The sequence below is a fragment of the Poromitra crassiceps genome (genome assembly GCF_964638095.1).
Source record: "Poromitra crassiceps genome assembly, chromosome: 7".
In the NCBI taxonomy this organism is placed as follows: domain Eukaryota; kingdom Metazoa; phylum Chordata; class Actinopteri; order Beryciformes; family Melamphaidae; genus Poromitra; species Poromitra crassiceps.
The window spans coordinates 56399956-56417455 of NC_139628.1; the positions used below are offsets into that span (position 1 = coordinate 56399956).

At 43.7% G+C, this 17500-nt stretch overlaps 1 protein-coding gene across 1 annotated transcript in view; it reads right to left on the minus strand.

Moving 5' to 3' along the window:
- svep1 (sushi, von Willebrand factor type A, EGF and pentraxin domain containing 1) overlaps positions 1-17500 on the minus strand; it is a gene marked incomplete at its 5' end in the record, with an annotated part of 271175 nt that overhangs the window by 108464 nt on the left and 145211 nt on the right. Inside the window, 3 exons of the mRNA XM_083640220.1 lie at positions 9039-9218; positions 13410-13589; positions 14762-14920. Coding sequence (XP_083496346.1) covers positions 9039-9218; positions 13410-13589; positions 14762-14920 — 519 coding nt within the window. The remainder of the gene's footprint in view (positions 1-9038; positions 9219-13409; positions 13590-14761; positions 14921-17500) is intronic.

Below are 17500 nucleotides of genomic sequence, written 5' to 3' on the forward strand. Positions count from 1 at the left end.
GATGCATACAGGACATGTTCTCTGAGAGGACACCAGCATGATGCATACAGGACATGTTCTCTGAGAGGACACCAGCAGAACATACAGGACATGTTCTCTGAGAGGACACCAGCAGAACATACAGGACATGTTCTCTGAGAGGACACCAGCAGAACATACAGGACATGTTCTCTGAGAGGACACCAGCAGAACATACAGGACATGTTCTCTGAGAGGACACCAGCAGAACATACAGGACATGTTCTCTGAGAGGACACCAGCAGAAGGATGAGACTGGACTCGTGTCTCCTAACAGATGCTTATGATGACGTTCTTTCTCCATTTCTCAAAGTCTTATTCACCTTATGTTCAGACGCGGGGGAGGGGCCAAATTCTTCCGGGTCGTGTTAACACTTCCGCCGGCCACGGCGCCAAATACAAAAGAACGTCAGAAGAAGAGAGTTGTTTTTGTAGCGGACAGTGCAGGGGGTAAAACAAAGAACTTAGCCTACTACTTTGAGCTCGGTACACAGCAAGCAAGCAGAGTATCCACTGTTAGCCAGGTCAGATAACGTTATCGTCGACAATGACGAGCACTTTCTTGTAAAACATACCTGGACTCCAACAAAGAAAGCTTCAGATAGTTTTCTCTCCTCCGAGCGCAGCGCGAGCCACTTACGTCTATAAGACCCGCAGACGTTAACGTAATTCCCTGGAATGCGAGAATTAACAAGCCAGTTACATGGCGTTGCATTCTTAGACATTGCCGTTTGCTTTTATATTGTATGTTACACACAATTGGCTAAATTATTAGTTAATTCAGAGATAAGATGATATTGGAGCAGCCGGCCATTTTCTTTTTATTTCTTTTTGCCGGAAGTCGTCACACGACCACACAACCGGGTCAAATGGGCGTGGCTACATAAGGTGAATAGCATACAAAAAGCTATTGGAAACGTCAAGTCCAAAATGGGATATCGATCCATCCATTTTGAAACAGTGACTGCTGCACAGCACAAGATCAAGATGGCATGTTTTTGGTTGTCAAAATTATGTGTCGATCCTCTATTGGGAACAATAATAAATCATTACTTTATTCATGTTGAGTATAATTAAGCAAACAAGAAGAGTGCCACTAAGAAGACTCACCGCCACTCCCTCTACTGCCCTCTACTGGCCTGGAGCTGCTCGGATGTCACAGCTATTCTGCTTGATTTATGGTCAAAGCACAAACAGGACGCTGTACTTTCAGGGCACGGAGTGAAAAGCCGATGGAAAATCACTTCCAACATGTTGATGGTCTTCCGTAAAGAAAAGGGAAATCACTTCCAACATGTTGATGGTCTTCCGTAAAGAAAAGGGGAAATCACTTCCAACATGTTGATGGTCTTCCGTAAAGAAAAGGGGAAAGTAGAAGGGCACTTGGAGAGCACAGACCTCCACTGAGGCCAATAGTTCAGTCTGCTGCTGTGATGCACATTTCCTGAGTCGGATCGGATCCGCTCCTAAATTTAATGGCTGCTTTCTTGGCCCATGCTAAACTCTTCCACGGAGTTTCATGAAAATTGGTCCAGTCGTTTTTCCGAAATCCTGCTGACAGACAGACTGACAGACTGTCAGACGGACTGTCAGACAGTCAGACAGATTTTCAGACCCTAACAATACCACTGGAGTGAGATAGAAACACTAACCCTAACAATACCCCTGGAGGGAGATACTGTAGAAACACTAACCCTAACAATACCACTGGAGTGAGATAGAAACACTAACCCTAACAATACCCCTGGAGGGAGATACTGTAGAAACACTAACCCTAACAATACCACTGGAGTGAGATAGAAACACTAATCCTAACAATACCACTGGAGTGAGATAGAAACACTAACCCTAACAATACCACTGGAGTGAGATAGAAACACTAACCCTAACAATACCACTGGAGTGAGATAGAAACACTAACCCTAACAATACCACTGGAGTGAGATAGAAACACTAACCCTAACAATACCACTGGAGTGAGATAGAAACACTAACCCTAACAATACCACTGGAGTGAGATAGACACACTAACTCTAACAATACCACTGGAGTGAGATAGAAACACTAACCCTAACAATACCACTGGAGTGAGATAGAAACACTAACCCTAACAATACCACTGGAGTGAGATAGAAACACTAACCCTAACAATACCACTGGAGTGAGATAGAAACACTAACCCTAACAATACCACTGGAGTGAGATAGACACACTAACCCTAACAATACCACTGGAGTGAGATAGAAACACTAACCCTAACAATACCACTGGAGTGAGATAGAAACACTAACCCTAACAATACCACTGGAGTGAGATAGAAACACTAACCCTAACAATACCACTGGAGTGAGATAGAAACACTAACCCTAACAATACCACTGGAGTGAGATAGAAACACTAACCCTAACAATACCACTGGAGTGAGATAGAAACACTAACCCTAACAATACCACTGGAGTGAGATAGAAACACTAACCCTAACAATACCACTGGAGTGAGATAGACACACTAACCCTAACAATACCACTGGAGTGAGATAGAAACACTAACCCTAACAATACCACTGGAGTGAGATAGACACACTAACCCTAACAATACCACTGGAGTGAGATAGAAACACTAACCCTAACAATACCACTGGAGTGAGATAGAAACACTAACCCTAACAATACCACTGGAGTGAGATAGACACACTAACCCTAACAATACCACTGGAGTGAGATAGAAACACTAACCCTAACAATACCACTGGAGTGAGATAGACACACTAACCCTAACAATACCACTGGAGTGAGATAGAAACACTAACCCTAACAATACCACTGGAGTGAGATAGAAACACTAACCCTAACAATACCACTGGAGTGAGATAGAAACACTAACCCTAACAATACCACTGGAGTGAGATAGACACACTAACCCTAACAATACCACTGGAGTGAGATAGAAACACTAACCCTAACAATACCACTGGAGTGAGATAGACACACTAACCCTAACAATACCACTGGAGTGAGATAGAAACACTAACCCTAACAATACCACTGGAGTGAGATAGACACACTAACCCTAACAATACCACTGGAGTGAGATAGAAACACTAACCCTAACAATACCACTGGAGTGAGATAGAAACACTAACCCTAACAATACCACTGGAGTGAGATAGAAACACTAACCCTAACAATACCACTGGAGTGAGATAGACACACTAACCCTAACAATACCACTGGAGTGAGATAGAAACACTAACCCTAACAATACCACTGGAGTGAGATAGAAACACTAACCCTAACAATACCACTGGAGTGAGATAGACACACTAACCCTAACAATACCACTGGAGTGAGATAGAAACACTAACCCTAACAATACCACTGGAGTGAGATAGACACACTAACCCTAACAATACCACTGGAGTGAGATAGAAACACTAACCCTAACAATACCACTGGAGTGAGATAGAAACACTAACCCTAACAATACCACTGGAGTGAGATAGAAACACTAACCCTAACAATACCACTGGAGTGAGATAGAAACACTAACCCTAACAATACCACTGGAGTGAGATAGAAACACTAACCCTAACAATACCACTGGAGTGAGATAGAAACACTAACCCTAACAATACCACTGGAGTGAGATAGAAACACTAACCCTAACAATACCACTGGAGTGAGATAGAAACACTAACCCTAACAATACCACTGGAGTGAGATAGAAACACTAACCCTAACAATACCACTGGAGTGAGATAGAAACACTAACCCTAACAATACCACTGGAGTGAGATAGAAACACTAACCCTAACAATACCACTGGAGTGAAATAGAAACACTAACTCTAACAATACCACTGGAGTGAGATAGAAACACTAACCCTAACAATACCACTGGAGTGAGATAGAAACACTAACCCTAACAATACCACTGGAGTGAGATAGAAACACTAACCCTAACAATACCACCGGAGTGAGATAGAAACACTAACTCTAACAATACCACTGGAGTGAGATAGAAACACTAACCCTAACAATACCACTGGAGTGAGATAGAAACACTAACTCTAACAATACCACTGGAGTGAGATAGAAACACTAACCCTAACAATACCACTGGAGTGAGATAGAAACACTAACCCTAACAATACCACTGGAGTGAGATAGAAACACTAACTCTAACAATACCACTGGAGTGAGATAGAAACACTAACTCTAACAATACCACTGGAGTGAGATAGAAACACTAACCCTAACAATACCACTGGAGTGAGATAGAAACACTAACCCTAACAATACCACTGGAGTGAGATAGAAACACTAACCCTAACAATACCACTGGAGTGAGATAGAAACACTAACCCTAACAATACCACTGGAGTGAGATAGAAACACTAACTCTAACAATACCACTGGAGTGAGATAGAAACACTAACCCTAACAATACCACTGGAGTGAGATAGAAACACTAACCCTAACAATACCACTGGAGTGAGATAGAAACACTAACCCTAACAATACCACTGGAGTGAGATAGAAACACTAACCCTAACAATACCACTGGAGTGAGATAGAAACACTAACCATAACAATACCACTGGAGTGAGATAGAAACACTAACCCTAACAATACCACCGGAGTGAGATAGAAACACTAACCCTAACAATACCACTGGAGTGAGATAGAAACACTAACCCTAACAATACCACTGGAGTGAGATAGAAACACTAACTCTAACAATACCACTGGAGTGAGATAGAAACACTAACCCTAACAATACCACTGGAGTGAGATAGAAACACTAACCCTAACAATACCACTGGAGTGAGATAGAAACACTAACTCTAACAATACCACTGGAGTGAGATAGAGACACTAACCCTAACAATACCACTGGAGTGAGATAGAAACACTAACCCTAACAATACCACCGGAGTGAGATAGAAACACTAACCCTAACAATACCACTGGAGTGAGATAGAAACACTAACCCTAACAATACCACTGGAGTGAGATAGAAACACTAACCCTAACAATACCACTGGAGTGAGATAGAAACACTAACCCTAACAATACCACTGGAGTGAGATAGACACACTAACCCTAACAATACCACTGGAGTGAGATAGAAACACTAACCCTAACAATACCACCGGAGTGAGATAGAAACACTAACCCTAACAATACCACTGGAGTGAGATAGAAACACTAACCCTAACAATACCACTGGAGTGAGATAGAAACACTAACCCTAACAATACCACCGGAGTGAGATAGAAACACTAACTCTAACAATACCACTGGAGTGAGATAGAAACACTAACCCTAACAATACCACTGGAGTGAGATAGAAACACTAACTCTAACAATACCACTGGAGTGAGATAGAAACACTAACCCTAACAATACCACTGGAGTGAGATAGAAACACTAACCCTAACAATACCACTGGAGTGAGATAGAAACACTAACTCTAACAATACCACTGGAGTGAGATAGAAACACTAACTCTAACAATACCACTGGAGTGAGATAGAAACACTAACCCTAACAATACCACTGGAGTGAGATAGAAACACTAACCCTAACAATACCACTGGAGTGAGATAGAAACACTAACCCTAACAATACCACTGGAGTGAGATAGAAACACTAACCCTAACAATACCACTGGAGTGAGATAGAAACACTAACCCTAACAATACCACTGGAGTGAGATAGAAACACTAACCCTAACAATACCACTGGAGTGAGATAGAAACACTAACCCTAACAATACCACTGGAGTGAGATAGAAACACTAACCCTAACAATACCACCGGAGTGAGATAGAAACACTAACCCTAACAATACCACTGGAGTGAGATAGAAACACTAACCCTAACAATACCACTGGAGTGAGATAGAAACACTAACTCTAACAATACCACTGGAGTGAGATAGAAACACTAACCCTAACAATACCACTGGAGTGAGATAGAAACACTAACCCTAACAATACCACTGGAGTGAGATAGAAACACTAACTCTAACAATACCACTGGAGTGAGATAGAGACACTAACCCTAACAATACCACTGGAGTGAGATAGAAACACTAACCCTAACAATACCACCGGAGTGAGATAGAAACACTAACCCTAACAATACCACTGGAGTGAGATAGAAACACTAACCCTAACAATACCACTGGAGTGAGATAGAAACACTAACCCTAACAATACCACTGGAGTGAGATAGAAACACTAACCCTAACAATACCACTGGAGTGAGATAGACACACTAACCCTAACAATACCACTGGAGTGAGATAGAAACACTAACCCTAACAATACCACCGGAGTGAGATAGAAACACTAACCCTAACAATACCACTGGAGTGAGATAGAAACACTAACCCTAACAATACCACTGGAGTGAGATAGAAACACTAACCCTAACAATACCACCGGAGTGAGATAGAAACACTAACTCTAACAATACCACTGGAGTGAGATAGAAACACTAACCCTAACAATACCACTGGAGTGAGATAGAAACACTAACTCTAACAATACCACTGGAGTGAGATAGAAACACTAACCCTAACAATACCACTGGAGTGAGATAGAAACACTAACCCTAACAATACCACTGGAGTGAGATAGAAACACTAACTCTAACAATACCACTGGAGTGAGATAGAAACACTAACTCTAACAATACCACTGGAGTGAGATAGAAACACTAACCCTAACAATACCACTGGAGTGAGATAGAAACACTAACCCTAACAATACCACTGGAGTGAGATAGAAACACTAACCCTAACAATACCACTGGAGTGAGATAGAAACACTAACCCTAACAATACCACTGGAGTGAGATAGAAACACTAACTCTAACAATACCACTGGAGTGAGATAGAAACACTAACCCTAACAATACCACTGGAGTGAGATAGAAACACTAACCCTAACAATACCACTGGAGTGAGATAGAAACACTAACCCTAACAATACCACTGGAGTGAGATAGAAACACTAACCCTAACAATACCACTGGAGTGAGATAGAAACACTAACCCTAACAATACCACTGGAGTGAGATAGAAACACTAACCCTAACAATACCACCGGAGTGAGATAGAAACACTAACCCTAACAATACCACTGGAGTGAGATAGAAACACTAACCCTAACAATACCACTGGAGTGAGATAGAAACACTAACTCTAACAATACCACTGGAGTGAGATAGAAACACTAACCCTAACAATACCACTGGAGTGAGATAGAAACACTAACCCTAACAATACCACTGGAGTGAGATAGAAACACTAACTCTAACAATACCACTGGAGTGAGATAGAGACACTAACCCTAACAATACCACTGGAGTGAGATAGAAACACTAACCCTAACAATACCACCGGAGTGAGATAGAAACACTAACCCTAACAATACCACTGGAGTGAGATAGAAACACTAACCCTAACAATACCACTGGAGTGAGATAGAAACACTAACCCTAACAATACCACTGGAGTGAGATAGAAACACTAACCCTAACAATACCACTGGAGTGAGATAGACACACTAACCCTAACAATACCACTGGAGTGAGATAGAAACACTAACCCTAACAATACCACCGGAGTGAGATAGAAACACTAACCCTAACAATACCACTGGAGTGAGATAGAAACACTAACCCTAACAATACCACTGGAGTGAGATAGAAACACTAACCCTAACAATACCACTGGAGTGAGATAGAAACACTAACCCTAACAATACCACCGGAGTGAGATAGAAACACTAACCCTAACAATACCACTGGAGTGAGATAGAAACACTAACCCTAACAATACCACTGGAGTGAGATAGAAACACTAACCCTAACAATACCACTGGAGTGAGATAGAAACACTAACCCTAACAATACCACTGGAGTGAGATAGAAACACTAACCCTAACAATACCACTGGAGTGAGATAGAAACACTAACCCTAACAATACCACTGGAGTGAGATAGAAACACTAACCCTAACAATACCACTGGAGTGAGATAGAAACACTAACCCTAACAATACCACTGGAGTGAGATAGAAACACTAACCCTAACAATACCACTGGAGTGAGATAGAAACACTAACCCTAACAATACCACTGGAGTGAGATAGACACACTAACCCTAACAATACCACTGGAGTGAGATAGAGACACTAACCCTAACAATACCACTGGAGTGAGATAGACACACTAACCCTAACAATACCACTGGAGTGAGATAGAAACACTAACCCTAACAATACCACTGGAGTGAGATAGAAACACTAACCCTAACAATACCACTGGAGTGAGATAGAAACACTAACCCTAACAATACCACTGGAGTGAGATAGAAACACTAACCCTAACAATACCACTGGAGTGAGATAGAAACACTAACCCTAACAATACCACTGGAGTGAGATAGACACACTAACCCTAACAATACCACTGGAGTGAGATAGAGACACTAACCCTAACAATACCACTGGAGTGAGATAGAAACACTAACCCTAACAATACCACCGGAGTGAGATAGAAACACTAACCCTAACAATACCACTGGAGTGAGATAGAAACACTAACCCTAACAATACCACTGGAGTGAGATAGAAACACTAACCCTAACAATACCACTGGAGTGAGATAGAAACACTAACCCTAACAATACCACCGGAGTGAGATAGAAACACTAACCCTACCAATACCACTGGAGTGAGATAGAAACACTAACCCTAACAATACCACTGGAGTGAGATAGAAACACTAACTCTAACAATACCACTGGAGTGAGATAGAAACACTAACCCTAACAATACCACTGGAGTGATAGAGGCTACCAATCACCCCAGATTATGATCTCATTGTTTACTTGACAGCATACCAAGAAGATTTCACAATGATTTGCTTAAAAATGCTATTTGTTGTAAGGTAATGATTAGAAACACATGTGGTCTTTCAGGATGGTGGTTGGTCATGGAGGCTTACCCACACACCGAGGTTGGGGTCCACTCCACTGGGAGTTGGCCTGGCAGGTGAGTGTGGCGTCTCCCTCCAGCCGGTAGCCCTGCTCACAGCCCACCTCACACTCGGCCCTGTAGGAGGCGCCGCCATCGCTGCACCTCAGGAAGCCGTGCTGGGGCCGGGACAGGGCCGGGCAGGAGCGCACTGTGGGGGTCAGAAGAGGAGTCAGACACGGGACAAAACACTTCCTGACAGTCAGGACAGAAGACAGACAACACACACAAGCTCAAAAACATTTATTTCAGAGAAGGGAAGCCTTTAAATGAAAAAGAGGAGCAAGGATATGAAAAATCTGAGCGATGATACAAAAAGGAAGACAAAACCAATCCAACAACAACACACAGGTATTTGCAACTTTAGAGGCCAGACGAGTGGTTTAAGCCAACTTCAGAGGCCAGACGAGTGGTTTAAGCCAACTTCAGAGGACTTCAGAGGCCAGACGAGTGGTTTAAGCCAACTTCAGAGGCCAGACGAGTGGTTTTAGCCAACTTCAGAGGCCAGACGAGTGGTTTTAGCCAACTTCAGAGGCCAGACGAGTGGTTTAAGCCAACTTCAGAGGCCAGACGAGTGGTTTAAGCCAACTGCAGAGGACTTCAGAGGCCAGACGAGTGGTTTTAGCCAACTTCAGAGGCCAGACGACAGACGAGTGGTTTTAGCCAACTTCAGAGGCCAGACGAGTGGTTTAAGCCAACTTCAGAGGCCAGACGAGTGGTTTAAGCCAACTTCAGAGGACTTCAGAGGCCAGACGAGTGGTTTAAGCCAACTTCAGAGGCCAGACGAGTGGTTTTAGCCAACTTCAGAGGCCAGACGAGTGGTTTAAGCCAACTTCAGAGGACTTCAGAGGCCAGACGAGTGGTTTAAGCCAACTTCAGAGGCCAGACGAGTGGTTTTAGCCAACTTCAGAGGCCAGACGAGTGGTTTAAGCCAACTTTAGAGGCCAGACGAGTGGTTTCAGCCAACTTCAGAGGCCAGACGAGTGGTTTAAGCCAACTTCAGAGGACTTCAGAGGCCAGACGAGTGGTTTTAGCCAACTTCAGAGGCCAGACGAGTGGTTTTAGCCAACTTCAGAGGCCAGACGAGTGGGATTTGCTACAGTACATCGAACGAATGACGCATGTGGCACAACGTTTTGACAATCACAGAAAACATCTACGACTCAACTAAAAACACTTCAACTAACCTGAAACTCTCGGAATTATCTCGATGCAGCAAATCCCACTTATGTAGCAACAAGCCAATTAAAACACTAAGAATGACTTGCAAACAATCTTGAACCCAGCAGGTTCGAGGTGTTTCTGATTAACCTATTGATACCTGACGCAGCATTTGCGTGTATATCCCTCATTTGTGTGTGTATCCCTTTAAGACCGCGAACCGCGTTAACGCGGTTCGCGGTCTTAAAGGGATAGGCACACAAACGCTGCGTCAGGAATCAATGGGTTGAAACACACAACAACAGGTACATGTACTGTATACTATGAGTCATAAATCAAATGTGAGAAGGTACTACAGTATATCATCATCTTGAACTATAACTTGGGTCATAACTATATAACTATCATTTCATTTAGCCCAAAGCGTCGACACCCTTTCAGAACGTGTGTCTGTTGTGAGTTATGCTGTGAGGTCTAGCAGAGTGTTATTCCTCATCTCACCACCCAGAGACAGACAGAGGAGACACCCGCCCTCAGGGCTCAACTAGCTGGGAGGTCCCATGTAGCAGCACAGAGTAGACTTACTCCAACACTTATATATATATACACACAAGTGCACATATGTACATACACACCACACACACACACACCCGCACACACACACACACACACACACACACACGCATGCAGGAAATATGTAGTGCTAGCCACATGCTGTAAATCTTCTCCACACCCTTAAATATTCACTGTCTCAGTATTTCTGTGAGTCATGGCTTTCTCCTCTCCTCTTAAAACGACCATTTCTTCACTCATCTCTTTACCTCTCACACTTTCTCTCTCTCTCTTTCTTTCTTTCCTCCTTTCAACCTACCAAACTTCCCTCCTTCCTTTCCTTCCTTCCTCGTTTTCTTTCATACTTCCTTACCTGCCTTCCCCTCTCAAATGGAACTCGCTGCTCCACCCTCTGCTGATCTGGGGAGAGCCGTAGACTAGCGCCATGCTTCCTCCGACACATGCGCAGTTGCCAGCCGCTTCTTTTCACCTGACAGCGGGGGGCTTCACCGGCAGGACGTAGCACGTGGCAGGATCACGCTATTGCCACCAGTTCCATTCTGCCCTGAACAGGTGCCCCCCCCCCCCGACCGACCAGAGGAGGCGCTAGTGCAGCAGCGACCAGGACACATACCCTCAACCCGGCTTCACACTCGCAGACACCAGCCAATCGTGCCTGTATGGACGCCCAACCACGCCGGAGGAGGTAACACGGGGGCACGAACCTGCAACCCTTGTGTTGGTAGGCAGGGAATCTACCGCTACGCTACCTGGACGCCACTTCCTTCCTATCTTTCTTTACTGACATCCTTTAAACTCTTTCTAACTTTCTTGACCTCCCTTTCATCCTCCCTTCTAACCTTCCCTCCCTCCTTCCTTTCCTCCCCTCATTCCTGTCAGTTCTCTCTCTCTCTCTCTCTCTCTCTCTCTCTCTCTCTCTCTCTTCCCTGACCTCTGCCTCCCTCCCTCCCTCCCTGCCTCCCTCTAAATCTCCACCATGTGTCCTGGCAGTAAGCAGTAGTCTCTCAGTAAACGTCCGCTCCTAATTCAGTCTAAACACACATGATCTCAATACGCGCTTAAGGAAAAGCCGTTACACTGCAGTGCGCGGCGCGCAGCACTCTCTCCCCACCGCTCGCCTGGGCTTTTACAAGACTCTTAGCAACTCAATACAACACAAAGCCTTCATCCTGATTGTGTATTTGGTGTATGTGTGTATGTGTGTAATGATTGTGTATTTCGTGTATGTGTGTAATGATTGTGTATTTCGTGTATGTCTGTATGTGTGTATGTGTGTGTAATGATTGTGTATTTGGTGTATGTGTGTATGTGTGTATGTGTGTAATGATTGTGTATTTCGTGTGTATGTGTGTATGTGTGTAATGATTGTGTATTTCGTGTATGTGTGTATGTGTGTAATGATTGTGTATTTCGTGTGTGTGTATGTGTGTATGTGTGTAATGATTGTGTATTTCGTGTATGTGTGTAATGATTGTGTATTTGGTGTATGTGTGTATGTGTGTGTGTGTGTAATGATTGTGTATTTGGTGTATGTGTGTATGTGTGTGTGTGTGTGTGTGTAATAATTGTGTATTTCGTGTATGTGTGTATGTGTGTGTGTGTGTATGTGTGTAATGATTGTGTATTTGGTGTATGTGTGTATGTGTGTGTGTGTGTGTGTAATGATTGTGTATTTGGTGCTACATAAATGTTTATGAAGGCTCAGGAACATCAGAGGGAGCTGCTCAGAGTGTTTTAATGAGGAATTCTCTAAGACATGTGGTGTGAGAGGAACCTGCTGAGATCTATCAGACGGGCGTGTGTGTGTCTGTAATCACTCAGTCTAATTAGGCGGATTGTATTGCAAGATAGCTATGCAATGCTAATATCAATGTGTTAAGACTGTGATATGAGAATCAGATACAATAACGCGCTGAAAGTCCACATGGCGTCCGTGCTAACGAACAGAGTTGGTAGACGGTCCGTCATGGCTCTGGAGTCGTCGTCGCACGGCGTTTGATGAGTGTTCACGCTGTGAGCAACACCAGCAACCAGTCACCGGAATTCCCTTCATTTCCTAAAGAGGCGGGGCAACGTGCGGCGGCCATCGGCTTCAACAGCCAATCGGATTTGCTGGCTTTCTTGTTTCCCTACCGATGTGTTTTACAGGGCTCATTTTGTCAAAACAGCACACACACACGCACACGCACACATGCACACACGCACACGCACACATGCACACACGCACACACACACACACAGACACACACACACACGCACACACGCACACACGCACACACACACACACAGACACACAGACACACACGCACGCGCACACACACACACACACACACACACACACACACACACACACACACACACGTAGCAGAACACCTCAGATCTTTTACAAAATGAAACACTTCAAAACTAGGGATGGCCACTTTTCATATCCACAATCCTGAGTATTTGCCGATACCGATACCAATCCGATCCAATCTTTTTCCCTCGCTTATACAACTAAGCTGTTGATAAGATAGAAATGAAGATGTAGAAATTGGAAATAAGAAAGAAAAGCCATGGTTTTGTTGGGAATCTAACCCTTCTAGTGTGAATTCCTAAGCCTCCTCACCTCTGCAGCTGGCCGGTGTGCCTGACCAGGTGCCATCCGCCTGGCAGAGCCTGATGCTGGTGCCCTGGAGGTCAAAGCCAGCCTCGCACCTCACCCCGCAGGCTGCGTCAAACTGGTTGTTGCACACGTTCTGGATGAAGAAGCCATCCTCTGGAGGATACAGCCCTGGACAGTGAACCACTGGAGGAGGAGAGGAGAGGAGAGGAGAGGAGAGGAGAGGAGAGGAGAGGAGAGGAGATTAGGGGAGGGGAGGGGAGAGGAGAGGAGAGGAGAGGAGAGGAGAGGAGAGGAGAGGAGAGGAGAGGGGAGAGGAGAGGAGAGGAGAGGAGAGGAGATGAGAGGAGAGGAGAGGAGAGGAGAGGAGAGGAGAGGGGAGGAGAGGAGAGGAGAGGAGAGAAAAGGACAGAAGAAGAAATATTCAGAAACTACTGTAATCCCACAATTTCTGAACATAAATGATGTAATGTAGATGATGACAGTCCCAAAAAAGATAACACACACATGGCTAGCTGTGGGACAGATTGGAAAGTTAATGTTCCTGACAGAGAGGAAAAGTGCGTAAAAGCAGAAAATTACAGGTTGTCAAACGTCGCCTCTCCAATCTGCACGAGGGGGACGAGAGACAGGAACATTCAGAGTAGGAAATGGAAAGAGAGGAATGAACAGAGTTCTGCTCAGTGTTGTGTGACTGTGCGTCCACACTGCGGAGAGGATAGGAGCTGACTGACTGATAGCCTATATCGAGACATATAGGCCAGGCCTAGCCTAACTTTTGTGGGGAGAAATACATTTAAAACTAGTCAGATATGACTTGAATGCCACTTGTAAAATAAATCACCCACAATGATTGACGACGGTGCGACCACTATTTTGACTGCCTCATTTTTGGCACAATGCCAGGAATGTTAATGTTAATGTTAATGTCTGTTAAAACGGCATGTTTTTGAATGGAGTTTGGTTACAAATTCGCCAAAGCTGTTTCCTATCACATTTCTTGTTATCGATACATGCTACCGCCACCGCCACCGCCAATTATGAATGATCAGCCGAGGCGGAAGATTGGGAGGAAAGTAAGCTAACCTAAAAGTAGCTATAGCTAGCTTGCAGTCGGGGAAACAGTTTACCTATTGCTCGGCAACACTTGGTAGTACAATCCTGAGGAAACTGTTTTTGTTGGCGCAGACAATGAACACACACAAAAAAATCATCCCAAATTACTTCAAAAATACTATTATGACTTGATGATGAATAGCGTTGCACAACTGTTGTATATAATCGATATCTCACTGGAGGTCGTACTGTTGTACTGTATATCATCATCTTGTGTGATAATGTTTACAAATTCCTCTTACCTTGACAGGTCATGCCTATCGCCTTGTAGCCCGTCTTGCAGACACAGTCATGGAGGGAGGTGCTGCCGGGCTGAGAGGTGTGCTGCAGGTCAGGGCACTGCAGGCAGGTGCTGAGGCCTCCTGGGGTTCCCTCTGGCTTGTAGGTTCCAGGTGGACAGGCTGAGAGGAGAGGAGAGGAGAGGAGAGGAGAGGAGGAGAGGAGACGAGAGGGGAGGAGAGGAGAGGAGAGGAGAGGAGAGGAGAGGAGAGGAGAGGAGAGGAGAGGAGAGGAGAGGAGAGGAGAGGAGAGGAGAGGAGGCCATGTTAGAAACCAGATTGCTGAATACAAAATATATGTAATGTCACACATAAGGAAAGGCACAAATGCTCAGCCAGAAAGTTTAGAGGAAGAAAATGCAGCGAAAATGACAAAAATGTCCCACAAATAGACAGTGACAGCTGACTGAAGAGCTGGAAGACCGTCGGCAAGCTATTGTTCATACTGTACATTAACGACTTAATTAGTCATCAGGACTATTGTACAATGATTAAATTAGCAGATGATGTAGCTCTGATCAGCCTTTTGAATGACGACGAGAACAGTTATAGAGCTGTGATTGACCACTTCTATAACTGGTGCTCAGATAACTCACTGATTTTAAACACAAAAAAGACCAAAGAAATGGTCTTTGATTTTAGACGAAACCCGGTTTCTCTGTCCCCCGTGTGTATAAATAATTTACCAATTGAAATAGTACAGGAGTACAAATACCTGGGCACTATTATTGATAGTAAACTCACATGGAATGCCAACACCAATGCCAGGTCTGCAAAGGCCCAACAACGTCTCTACTTCCTAAGGAAACGTAGAAGTTTTAAAGTGGACAGAACCTTGCAGATACTGTTCTATAAGACCTGCATCCAGAGTGTTCTGACTTTCTGTATTCAGTGATGGGGAGGAACACTAAGTGTGCAGAACAAGAATCAATTAGACAGGGTCGCTAAACTAGGAGGTAAGATAACCGGGGTACCAATGTGCAATATTACCAACATGTCAGATCAGAACACCAGGAAATTGGCGGAAAAGATCATAGGTGATCCACTGCACCCCCTATGGTCTGAGTATGCACTCTTACCTTCAGGGCGAAGGTACTGTATGCCCAGGATGAAAACTAAACGAGGCATTACATCCTTCGTCCCACGCAGCATTCAGCTGCTTAACAAGCTTTAGCTCATAGCTTGATTTCTTAGCACTTTGAATTTGCACCTTGCACCTTGTGCCTTATTGATCATGCAATTTTATGCTTTTTTATGATGTATGTATTTTATGCTTGTATATTTTTATTTTTATATGTTGTGCTTTATGTGTGCCTGTGTTCTTTTTGGGCTCTCCCTGTGCATAACAAATTCCCTGAGGGGCAATAAAGGTTTCATAAAGCTTCACAGAGTTACAAGCAAGTCTGATGGTATTTAGGACTGGACATTTTTAGAGGAAAATGTTGCCAAAATCACAAAAGGATCTCACTTGGTGTCTAACAAACAATTGTGTTTTAGGAGTCTTCAGTTCAGTTCAGTTCAGTTCAGTTCAGTTCAGTTCAGCTTCATTATGTCAAGCAGGGAAAAGATTTTGTGGCATTTGAACAAGATACAACATAAGCCCTGCCCCTTTTTTCATTCAATAGAAATACCGCACAACAAACGAGGACGGCTTTACGAGCATCTAACCCCATTTATGGTTAGCATGGCCTACATTCCCAAAAGCCTTCTGATCCCCTGTGCATGTGCATGTGCACACACACACACACACACACACACACACACACACACACACACACACACACACACACACACACACACACACACACACACACACACACACACACACACAAATATGTTTCCTGTTAGAAGCACCTGAGTCAGATCAGAAGACATGTTGTAAAGATGGGTCAAACGAAGGTTCTCCAACATTCCTGCGTTCACTATGAATCATCTTCCAAACAACAGTCTCCCTCTCTGAGACTCAGAGGAGTGAAACACACAGTGGACCACTGGATACAAACTAGGGGTGCTCCAAAAAATGGATTCTGAAAGGATCGCGATTCCTAATGCCACGATTCCTGGATCGATTCCAAACTCCCAAGAATCGATTCTTAAAATCGTAAAAATAAAAAATAAAAAAATAAAAAAACTTTTTTACAGTGCACCTGAACGCAACATGCAAGATACCGGCTGAATAAGTGTCCAAATGTTCATGTCATTTGTGTACTGTACTGCCACGGTGCCACCACCTCTTGCACTTAAGAACTCTGGTTAATGTAATCCCCCCAAAATCTATAAATCCTTCTCAAAGTCTACAGATCCCCCCCAGCCTATAAATCCATCTTATCTGAAGAACATAAGGGGGGAATTCCCCCCTAGTTTGCAAAATGAATTTAGGCCCTGACTGTAATACAGAAGTTGAATTTGAAGTTCAGCATTAATACATTTGTCATTTTTTGTCTTATATTTACCTTTGTGTGTTATTGCAATATAAAACTACATAATTGAGAATCGATTCTAGATTCTGGAATCGAGAATCGTTGGAATCGAGGAGATTGAGTGAGATCATCTCATTTGCCTCCCAAACCCATAGATAATGCGGTGACTGTAAAAGAACAACACTTTACAATTTACAGGCTGTAATTTCAATGACTATTATCAACCATTATAGAGACACTGCATGAAATAGGCCACGCCCATCACGGGGGAAAAGCTCCGTTC